Genomic DNA, 12,270 nt, shown 5'->3' on the forward strand with positions numbered 1-12,270 from the left:
AAATTAAAATCCACATACAATTAATTTTTCAGGTCATAGAGCTTGTTAAGCAGAAATTATGGGTTAGTGCATCATTAAAAACTCTCACCATGCTATGAAGCAAAACATTTTTTGTGGCATTTAATAGCAAGACCAACTTGTAAATACCTGAAATTCTCATTAATCCACTTATTTCCCTCAGTTGTAATGGAGAAGGCTGCAACACAGTGGAACCTGCAGAGCAGCACTGTACCACTGACTGTAACATTAGGATTTCTGCATTAAACTACCCATGCTCAGAATTCCCAAAGTTGCTGATCTATGGTCTAATAACTTCAAATGTGTCGATTTACCATCATTGCATCTGCAAAAAATTTAATCAGGACTTCCAGCTCTTAATCCAATTTGTAGAGGAATTTTGTTGCTTGGTTCCAGTCGAGGAATTTATTAACACAATGGAAGATTACAATTTTTTTTCTGTTGCAGCACTAAACGATGCAACTCTCATGCTTATGCTAAGATTTACACTGTCCCATTATCAGACACAGAATTGCCATGCACATCTTAAATAATCTGAAAGGCAATTCCAGTCTTTAGTTGAAATAATTCTATGCACACGTATATGATCAGGATGGCTAATTCATGACCATGCACAAGCATTTTATTATTGATATAAACCTATCAAATCTAGTAAACATCAAGTCTAACTTGTGAAACTGATTCACATTTCCTCCAAACCCTCCAGAGACTCTATTGCAAAACTTGGGTTAACCAATGACTTGATAATAGGGCAGGGTGAGTGCCTGGGATCACATGAAAGCCAATTTACTCAGAAGATGGTTTATTTAAAGAATCCAGGAATTGGAACTTAAAAATAAAGCTATTTTGAGTTCTCCTATTAAAATGGGATAGTTTAGTCAGAAGAATGCAGTGATTGGAGGATAGTTCCACTTCAGCCTCAGTCACTTCCAATGACTTGGTGACCAAACTTGATTTACCATAGATGGTATTGTTTCCGTTTGTAGCCTTTTGTGTATTTTTAGAAGATGTTGTTTAAGATCATTACCTCCCTATAAGTCTTTCTCTGTGGCTTCTGTACACCTTTCTTTCTCCCTAACTCTACCCCCCCACCCCCAAGTGATGATGTCCTGTTTGTTGAATTGGATAAGGCCCAATATCTTGTAAATAACACAAAGTAAGAACTAAACATCAGAAAATAAAGCATCCTCTGTCAAGCTTATGGCTGCAAAAGGCCTTGGGTGCAGAAGGAAACATTTAAAAGTTCTTTGAAAAAGAGAAATGCCACTTTCAACTCTGGAACATGATTGGACAAAAAGTGCACTCCATTGGCCTCTGTGGCTCTGGTTATTTTTTTCGTTCACTTCAGGGACAAGGGTAGTTCATCTAGTGAGGGAGTCACAGAATAATAGGCAATTGGGAGAAGGGAACGCAACAGAGTACCAATATACCTGATGTTAAATACCAATGGCTCAGTATTTTGAATAAATGAATAATTGAATGAATCTACTTCCAATTTATATTTCAAAGGGAAAAAAATATCAGCAGGAAGGTGAAGTTTATAAGCAACTTAACAGAGAAACTACATTTGGAAGATGTTCAATCTTAGAGGTGAAAACTAGAGGGAAATAACTTTTGCCTTAAAATAGCAGATTGGAATGTACTGTAGAAAGAAAAAATGATCTATAATATAATTGATCAGTTTATATACACTTCAATTGAATTTACAATGTTTTGCTGGAAGTGCAGGTGAAATTTTGTCTTGCTTCAACAAGATACCGCCAGATACTTCCTTGAAATAGAATTGTCCTACACTAATCCATTGAATATACATTTCCGAGTGTGAGAAAATAGAACACACTGTAAGCAGTGCTTTCTCCACCAATCTACAGGTTTAGTTATTTGATTATAAATTAGTAACAAGGATTAGAAATCTTAAAAACTTGCAAAGATAAATTAAGTCATTAAAACAAATTATCTGAAGTAATTTTGAAATTAATCTCTAGCGACATAAGAATTTTCATGGTGAAAGACACCAACAATTTATTTGTGGTCATAAGGAATTATACAATTTTAAAACATGGGACAATGTCTAAAATCCGCATTCCCTTTTCAGTTTTAAGATTCCCTGTTACATCAGTAATGGAAAACCATGTAAAGTAATAAGATACAGTATAACCCCTTTAAAATCATGAAAAGTTTATTTATTGTGATTATGTTATAATTTAAAGTTAAAAGAGAAGCACTGATAGTGTTTATACAAGCATTCTCATTAGTGAAGTGAAAAAGCTAGTGTTAACAACTGCCAAGCAGAGCTAACATGTATTTAACAAGGATATTTTCTGAGGCGGTCTCCCTACTTCTGCATAACAGAGTTTCCTGATAGTGTTTCTGCATTTCATTGGATGATATAAACGACAGTAATCAGTTCATGCCTATGTTGAAATCCCCAATTTTGAAGTGGTTGATTTATACAATGACAGAAATGCAACCTTATGCATTCCCAGTTAACAATAAAACATATTTATATTAAAGTTTAACTACATTTCTCTGTCATAACAATGTAACACGTAAAATTAGATATTGCTGGAACACATACCACGGGTACATCACTATTTGTTATCAGACACTTCAAATGAAAACTCAAATGGTTAAAATCATGTGAAGATATAAACAGCAATCTTAGCATTTGATTTTTTTTGTACTTAAAAAAGTATTTTCTTGAAGAAACGTATTTTTGTGCTGGGACCCTAAGCAAGCCCATGATATACCATACTGTGGAGCTGCATCCTTAACATGTTCCAATTGCACATTTTTGAACTCTGATGCCCAAATAAGATTGTTGACCAACAGAGTCCTGACCAAACTGTGCCTTAAAGGCACAAGCTCTTTAATTAATCCTCTTAAGACCGTCATGGTACATTTATATCATAAACAAGTAAAATGTGTTCTCTTTAGCATAAAATACAATTAATATTGCACAAGATGATGCATCTTTTCCATAATCAACAATTATCCCAAGAGCTCACAATTCCATTGACTGAAGTATCAGGCAAAGGGAAAATAAAACCCCCTTTTCTAAATAAATTAGGAAGTGTGTATTTCAAGTTTAAAAAGACAAAAGAAGATACTGTATATAATACTGTCAATATCTCATCTCCTGTCCATTTTACAAACCCTCTCTTGTTTTAGCATGTGGCAACAATTATTTTGGAAAGGTTTGGCAGAGGTTAAGGCAGAGAAAAGAACAGGTAAAATGACACCCTCCTTGCAAACCTCCCCCCCAAAAAAATATACAGTATGAAATCCAGTACATTATCTCCACCATTTCAATGGCAGACCCCCATGTAATTTCTCATATCAGTCCCTTTAATTTAATCAGCAGGCAAGACTGAAAGCTGCATTCAAGTCTGAATGAACTGGAGCCATCTGGTCTTTGACATGAACCAGAAAGCTTCATGTTCACAGTGATGGTCACACGGTGGTGGAGAAAGATTCTGTCTGGTCCTGGCCCTTTGTGCAGACATTCTGGTGACTAATCTGGCTGTAGTGACAAGGATGCAGTGTTGCATCCTCATTATCACTGTCTGTACTGTCCTCACTGTCCTTATCATTAGCTTCCATTTGTACATTTCTGCCGAGGTGGTGAAAATGGTGAGGAACACCCCGAAGACCACGAACCCTCAGAGCAGTTGGAATCAGATCTTCATCAGAGGAGTGGAATGAATCATCATCAGCGATGTGGTTCACAATGTGGATCCGATCAAAAGTGTGTCGGTCTGAGAAGTCCCTCTGCCCTTTTAGGCACATGACCTGTTGAAAAAGCAGATTATTATTGTTCCCTTATCACAGTTTTGAACATATACCATTTGTTTTATATAACTAAACACCTGAAACAGATCTGAAATTTATGCTGCAGAAATTTATGTTTCTGGCCACAGTCATTTTCCTCAGTCAAGTTTTCCTAGATAACCAACTTCCATTTTTTTAAATATCATATTCTACAGTCCTGGATACTCACCAATCAATCCAGATTTTGATCAAATGCTTTGATTGTTTCAGGTAAATGTAAATGAACTGTACCTTGAGTTCAGCTAACCAAACACATTTAAACAGAACAGTTCCCCATCCCTTGATTTGGTGGCAGACCATGAGCAGAATTACATTGGTCTTTCTATCACTGTATACATTAATAGCCTGGATAAACAAACTCATTGGACCCAAATGCATCCCATAAAATGTGTAGTGTAGGTACGCAGATTTCACATAGCTTCATCAGATCTCTTTAGACGAAGGATAAAACACCAATTATCCAGCCATTTTCCATATGATCGCAAATCTGCTTTTTCCTTTCCTTGCAGATTCCATCTCCATTCCTACCACCAGTCCAGATACAGTTTTCTCTTTTTCTCAGCTAAACTGGTACAAAGGCTATTACAAGCTGGACTTGCAGTGGAATTATTTTGTCCAGTGCAAGACAATCATAAAATAATTAGAGGGAAATAAAATATCAAACTACTTAGGAAGAGATTTGGCAATAAATTCACACAGAAACTCAGTCAACCTTAGATATGTAAATGTGATCTCAACTTTAACAAAATTAGAAAACATGGATTATCTTAATCCTGCTAGATCAAAAAAGTTAATTTTTAAGAAGGGGCTGAAAAATCTCAGTTTCCAAGGAATAACTGATTGGAATTTTAAAAAATGTCTGTTATATATCTACTAATCTATCTCAAGAGCACACAAAAAAGCAAGGAAACTCATAACTCTCTCCAGAAAATCCAAAAAGAAAAAATACATGCAAAAGATGTTAGCGTATTGAGGATTCTTAGCTTTTCAGTCTACACAGAAGTATTACTTGTTACAACATTAGTAAATTAGTCAAGTATCCAGTTGTTAAAAAAACTTTATCCCAAAGAGGGATAATTTATACAACACAACCATTTTGAATGTGCATAAACATATTTTAAAAGTATCGAACTACATGGGAAGGAATTACAGAACAAGTTCACACAAAATGTCACTCACTGGTTAGGCATGTAAAAGTGATCTAACCTTCATACAAAGCATGGGTATGTATGAGAATGATTTACATTGTTGTCAGTGGAAGTTTCACACATACAAATGCAAGTGGTATGAATTGCACCAGTTAGAATGGACTGGGGACATATACAATTACTTACCTGAAGGAGACTGCCCCAGTCCGTTATGCATGTGGTGGAAGGAGGGAGCAAAAAGACAGCAATTTAGCAGAGGTAATACTATTCACACCACCGCACTAAAGATTCACTACAGCTGAATTTGAAGCTCTAGACAAGAGCAAATCCTGGTGAATAGGATCTGTTGATCTACAATTGCTTTCTTCAAGATTCTTTGTAAAAGGTGTGAATTTTCAGTGGGAAATGACTCAGTGGGCATTACTGGGGCAAGGTGAGGGGACTGCACTTTTGCATCTTGTCCACTTGGCTTTTATTCACATGAAAGCACTGTCAGGTTACTCAGCCACTGGACTCATCGCAACATCCTTGCTTTACGCAGGGAGAATGGCTAGATAGTGATAAGGAGTGAGAAGCTCCCTTGCAGTATCATTGAATGGAAAACCAGAAAGGGGACCCCTCCACCACTTTTCTCTTCCTCTAACCAGAGGCATGGAGGACAATTACCTTAGCACAGAATAAAAATCAAACCCTGGACCTTGCTGATGTATATGGTTTAGCTAAAGTCAGGGTAAAGTCAGAGTCATCACAGAAGCCTCTTTCCGCACCCCCAAGTAGCAGTATAAGCAAAAGTAAAAGTAAATCTCTACATACAAAAAAATGTTCTAACTTTTCATTATACTGTTTCTTTTCTGACTGAGGTTCAATGGACAACAATGGTCCTCCGAGACTCATCCCAGTGACGTCGTGGTCATATCATTCATCCTTCACAAATGAACCTAAAGGCTGCAGTGATGCACTTTTATCAGAGATCACAGCAGCAGGAAGCATTGGCAAGCAGCCACAGAAACATCATCCAGTGCAAATTACAAATCAAAATAAATCCATGGAACCAACGTGACATCCCAAAGCACTGTCATTTCTTTTCAGATAATGGGATGTTATTCGCCAAAAGATTTTTCAAATTTACAATATTTCCTGCTGCCAACATCTCCACACGTCTACAATAGACCACAATTATTGTAAGGAATAGTTTAAAAGTTAAATGTTTAAATATTGCTTCATTGTTTTAGATACCAGCAGCACACTGACACTTGGTATAGACTGACATACATCAGTCTAATTCAAGTTGTAATTCTGTCCTCCTGAATCATTCCTGGCTAAGGAAAATAAACCATTTATGCTTGCTCAGTGTTAAGAGATAATATACTTAAAAATGGTTTCCCAATGGGTCCAGTTGATATCTCTGAACACAAAGATCCTGCTAGCTTCTATCTTAATGCCAGAGACATGAAGCTGAATTTGTTCAATATTACTTCACCGATGTAGTCTTATTTCTTTTCTCTCAGTGCATCCAAAATTGTAGTATGATAGTGTAGATTCCTTGCAGAAGAAGACCCAATTTTCTAGGGCTCTGGTCAAGGGAAGTGGTTACTTGGCAGCATTTCAATATTATTGAGAAGGGTGGAGAATAGCAAGAACTAGAACGTGTTTGGGAGTACGCTCGTGTGATCACAGTTCACAAACAATCATTGATCAATATCTAAAAGACTCATTATTTCTGAGTATGTAACTTCATCCACAGCAGATCTAGACTTTGGAAAATACCGCAATTCCTAGCCAGACTTCAGGACTCCCTCTCTACAGCCGAATATCCTCAACCCGATAAAGATCTTGTGTTGTTTTGCCAAGACCCTAACTTCTGTGATCCTGTTTAGAGTAAGAGTTGTTAAGATTGCATTTCTACAAGGAGATGGACCACGAGTTTCATCAAATATTTTTGAACACAAAGTTTGCACAGATCAACCATGATTCCCAAGGACTCCACTCATCATTTCTCCCTACCAGCTATAATTGCTCTTAAGGGACCAACTGTTACACTGATTCAAGAATAATGAGTCAGACCGTGCTCGACCTGACATGTGCCTTGTGTTCAACTCCCTCAGCTGTGCTAACCCTTCATGGTCTTGTGGGTCCAACCAAACTTGAGACCCTGCTGCTAAAGGCCACCCCACAAAGTGGAGCAACTCACACGGGGCAAGTCGGCCCTCAGGCAGCAGAACCCAAGGCCTGCCCACGGAACACCCGATGGCTAACAGTTTGTACAGTCAATAGACCTGTCTCTAAACATCTTTGATAACCAGTGACATACAAAAATGGTTGAAAAATGTGATATAAAGTAATAAAAATTAAAATATTACTTTCAATTTAAAGAAAACATTTAACTTCCACAAAATAATATTAAGATAAAGAAAAAACAAACGTCTTACCTTTTCCATTCATGGATGGGACCATGCGAGATACGTAGACCACAGCTGGCATGAAGCTAAGGGGATGAGATACAAAGTGTATCTGGTCCCTCAGTGCAGCACAACTGAACTTCAGCCCTGGACTTGGTGATCAGTCCTTCGGCAGAGTGGAAGGGAAAGTTGCTAAAGCACATCTGTACTTCTGCACTGCACTGCAGGGCACAGTTGTGGACACTGCAGACATGCAGAACAGTGGTTGTGGGGGAAGCAGTTCCAATCCAGCCCAATGTGAACAGGAGACACAAAAGACTGCAGATGCTGGAATCTGGAGCAAGATAAACAAACTGCTGGAGGAACTCAGCATTTGTGGAGGCAAAAGGATAGTCGATGTTTCGGATCAACTATTCCTTTGCCTCCACAGATGCTGCTTGATCCACTGAGTTCCTCCAGCAGTTTGTTCTTTTTGCTGAGCCCAATGTGAATATTGTTTACAAGGTTCGCTTAACTGTCTTCCTTGAAAATGGGTACCACACTGACTTCCAATCCAGTGAAAATAGATTGTTGTATATATTTCTATTTGGTTCATTTAAAATTTGGGTCTGTAATGTATCCCTCAGGATTTATCCTTTATTGCTGAACCCCTTGAAATTGCTCAGAATATCCAAAGTAAGACAAAATCATTAAGTTCAGGAGAGCTGGCAAGTGCTTTCAGGAAGCAATCATTCAATTTATTAACTTTCTTTTTTTGTTGATTCTTCAGTCTCAACCACATATGCAGTCTTAATAGGCCTTAATTCTTCTTTAATTATTCTTTTCTTTAGACCATTGAAAATGCCTTGTGCACTGTTTGGTTTCAACAACTAAGCTGGTTCCTAGTTCCCCTCTGTTCATCTGTTTTTGCTGTTTATTTATACCAGTGGTTTCTCTCAGCTGTCCATCTCTGGAGTACTTCTTTCTCTTTGCATTGTCTCTCTGAGGATAGTGTTTCTTTAATCTGCAGTTTTTTTTCTTAGAATATACACATTCTTTTTACACAAGACTGAAGCTTTTCTAAGGATTAACATATTGTTTCTCATTGCACATTTGGCCTTTTCACAGCCCTAATGTTTACTGATGCTGCATTAATTTATAGTAATTCGTCAAAGTTAATTGTATTATGGTTGCTATCATCTAGAAGAACTATAGATTCTGTTGTTCTTAATGCACTGAGTAAAACTATGCTACGATCATTAACTGAGATTTTGAATCACTTGGAGCTTTTCAATTTATATTAAGTTGGTTAAAGTTCCCCCTTCCCTCTCCCCTAACCAAAAGTATTATCTTCTGTTTTGATCACAACTACTTTATCACTTCATAGAATAATCTGTCCTCATCTTTGAATTTAGAAAACTAGGGGTTATCTTTGCTTCTTTAAACACCACATACATACAGTCAATGTCAATAGAAAGGCTACGCTACACCACAGTTGATTTCCTTTCCCTCCCTGCTGTTGCAGAGATAGAGCTGCCTCACAACCTTTCCTGTTTATTCCATCCTTTGTGAGCTGTATATTTTAGTTATCATCGGATTTTAATTGCATATGCAAATCTAAATGCCTGGTTAATAGGTTACACCAAGTCTTCACAGCATTGCTTTTGAAAAATAGATCTATTGCAAGTTCCCTTTCTTTGTGGCCTTCTTTTGTTTGCAGCATACTCCTCTCTGTTCTGCTGTTTAAAGGCTCTCCTCAATGCCTATTTACCTTATCAACAAGAACACTAGAACACTTCTCATCTTGGGTGATCCCCCATGATCAACTTCTCAATGGTAAGAACTTAACTGTCTCTTAGGAGTCTGTTCTCCTCCATACCAGATCAACTTCCCAGCAATGTAATGAGCAATCTAACCTTTCTCTACTTGAGACATCCTCAAATACTGATGATTACACAGGAAAATTAATTTCATCTTAGAAGACAACTTCTCAACTTTCCTTTGCAACTTCGCCATACCTTTAATGCAGATTTAGTCAATGTGAATCTCAACTTCTGACAGTTTTCTTTCACCCAATCTGTTTGTTCTCTTATCCTGATCCCATCCAGAATGCTTGGTCAATGTTGCAAATCAGGTTCTGTATCCCTCTTATCACAGAACTTCCCCCCCCCCCCCCCCCCCCCCAACCACTTCTAACTACCAGATGGAAGGAAGGCCATTGACGAAGCAGCTAAAGATGGTTGGGTCTGGGATATTGCCTTCAGGAACTTCTGCAATGATGTCCTAGGACTGGGATGATTGATTTTCAATAACCACCACCATCTCTAAGTGTGTTAATAAGAGTTCAGGTTAGCATATTCCGGTAAGGGGGGAATGGCAAAGATGGCAAGATGAGGGAACCTTGCATGCCAAAGGATAACGAAGTTTGATCAGGAGAATAAAAAGAAAGCATATGGCAGGTATAGGCAAGTGGAAATGAGTGTGTGGGAGAGAACTTAAAGAAATTAGGTGGGCAAAATGGGGCCATGAAATATCCTTGGCAAATAAGATTAAGGAGAATCATAAGACATTCTCTAAGTATTTCAGGAGGAGGGTAGCCAGTGAAAAAATGGTCTTCTTAGGGACCAAAGGGGTGATCTATGTGTGGAATCAGGCAATGTGGGTGGGGTCCTAAATGAATACTTTTTATCTGTGTTCGCCAAGAAGAAAAGAAAATGGAGGGCGGCGAGTTCAGGGAAGGGTACATGATAATCTGGTCAGGTTGGTGTCACGGAGGAGATGTTAGAAGTTATGGGATGTGTAAGGGTCGATAAATCCCCAGGGACAGATGAGATCTCTCTCAGGTTGCTATGGGAAGCAAGGGAGAAGATAGCTGGGGCCCTGATGGAGATTTATGCATCTCTGTTAGCCACAGGCAAGATTCTGGAAGATCGGAGGACCACTAATGATCTTTTAACTAAAATGGACAGCAGGCATAAGCCAGGTAACTACAGGCCAATCAGCCTTGTGTCAGTGGTAGGGAAATTATTGGAAAAAGTCCTCAGGGATAGGATATAGTTACATTTGGAAAGGCAGGGTTGATCAGGGATAGTCAGCATGGCTTTGTGGGGGGGTGGGGGGGGGGTTATCCTGCCTCACTAATTTAACTGAGTTTTGTTTTGTGGCAACTAAGAAAATTCATGAAGGCTACAGCAGGATATAGATCACACAGGGTGTTGGCAGATGGAATTTAATCCTGACAAGTATGAGATGATGCATTTTGGTAAAATCAGAGTAGGACATATACAGTAAATGGTAGGGCACTAAGGAATGTTGATAAACAGAGGGACCTTGGAGTTCACATCCATAGTTCCCTGAAGGTCACAATACAGGTAGAAAGGGTGGTGAATAGTGAAGAAGGCATTTGACATGCTTGTCTTCATAGGGTGGGGCACAGAACATAGGAATTGGGATGTTATGTTGTGATTTACAAAACACTGGTTAGATTGCACTTGGACTATTGTGTGTAGTTTTATTCACTACAATATTGGAAGGCTATGGTTGTGCTGGACAGAGTGCAGAGGAGATTCACCAGGGTATTGCCTGGATTGGAAGACACGAGTTATGGGGAGAGATTGGATAGGCTGGGCTTGTTTCCCTGGAGTGAAGGAGGCAGAGGGGTAACCTGATAGAGGGATACAAAATTATAAGAGGCGCAGATAGGGTAGATAGTCAGAATCCTTTTTGTCCCCATGGTAGGGGTACCAAAAGCAAGAGGACAGAGGTTTAAGGTGAGAGGAAGGAGTTTTAAAGGATCTTTGAGGGGAAAGTTCTTTTTTTTTAAATATATACGAAGTGATTAATATCTGGAATGTGCTGCCAGAGGTGGTGGTGGAGTCGGATACAATTACAATATCTAAGACCCATTGAGACAGGTACTTGAATAACCAAGTCATAGAAGGATATGGATCTAATGTAGGCAAATTGGATTAGTGTAGTTGGGCAAAAAGGTTGATGTGGACATGGTTAGCTGAAGGGCCTGTTTCTGTGCTGTACAACTCTATGACCCCATGATCTTGCTTTGTGCGGTGACTGTAGCCATCAATGTGCTTTACCCTAGTTGGCAATTGACATTGGCACCTTGAAGTCACCCTTGATGTCAAAGGCCGTCACCTCACTTCTGAAATTCAGCGATTCAGTCCAGAGAGTAATGAGGTTTAGAGCTGAATCATCCTGGCAAGACCCAACTGGGCATGAGCGAGCAGGTTCTTTTAGTATTGCTTGATCTGCCGAGAACATCTCCCATTACTGCTGATGACAGAGAATTGACTGATTGGGCAGTAATTAACCTGAATGGATTGGTCCTGCTTTTTGTGGACCAGGTGAAGTTAATCATTAACTACACCAAGGCCACATGCAATGTGGACAATATGCAAAGTGCAAAATATGCAAATATTAAAAATACCTCTCTAAGAGAGTAAGTAACGCTGGTCAGCTTGCGGTCATTCCATTCAATCCTGGGTAATACACCTCAGGAAGGCTACATTGGCCTGGAATGTCTGCTATATACATTTGCCAGGAATACGTCTTCATTTCAAGAGTTAAATTACCAGAAGAGTTAAAAAACTCTGCTAACCTGGAATTTAGCAGATTAAGCAGTAATTTCCAAGTTTAGGCTATCATAGAAATAGAATCATATAAATTATGATACAGGAATCCACCATTTGATTCACTGAGTCCCTGGCAACTCATTTCATTATGTCCCATTTCCCCATTCTTCTTCAGTAGCTCTCAAAATTATTTTCCCTCAAAAGCCCTAATTATCTCCACTGTAAATCCTGATGATATTAACTCCCATATTAGTGATTAAACAAACACTGCTGCTCAAATGGAGTCAGTTTTTTTAAAAAAGTGTT

The 12,270-nt window shown here is 38.6% G+C and overlaps 1 protein-coding gene across 4 annotated transcripts in view; it reads right to left on the reverse strand.

Annotated features, from left to right (window-relative positions):
• Positions 1-1,139: 1,139 nt before the first annotated feature.
• evi5a (ecotropic viral integration site 5a) overlaps positions 1,140-12,270 on the reverse strand; it is a 178,981-nt gene continuing 167,850 nt past the window's right edge. For all 4 annotated transcript variants that reach the window (XM_052010845.1, XM_052010846.1, XM_052010844.1 and 1 more), the window contains one exon: positions 1,140-3,810. In XM_052010845.1, the coding sequence (XP_051866805.1) occupies positions 3,472-3,810 (339 nt within the window). In that variant the 3' untranslated portion in view covers positions 1,140-3,471. The remainder of the gene's footprint in view (positions 3,811-12,270) is intronic.

This window comes from Pristis pectinata, chromosome 3 (genome assembly GCF_009764475.1).
Source record: "Pristis pectinata isolate sPriPec2 chromosome 3, sPriPec2.1.pri, whole genome shotgun sequence".
Lineage (NCBI taxonomy): Eukaryota > Metazoa > Chordata > Chondrichthyes > Rhinopristiformes > Pristidae > Pristis > Pristis pectinata.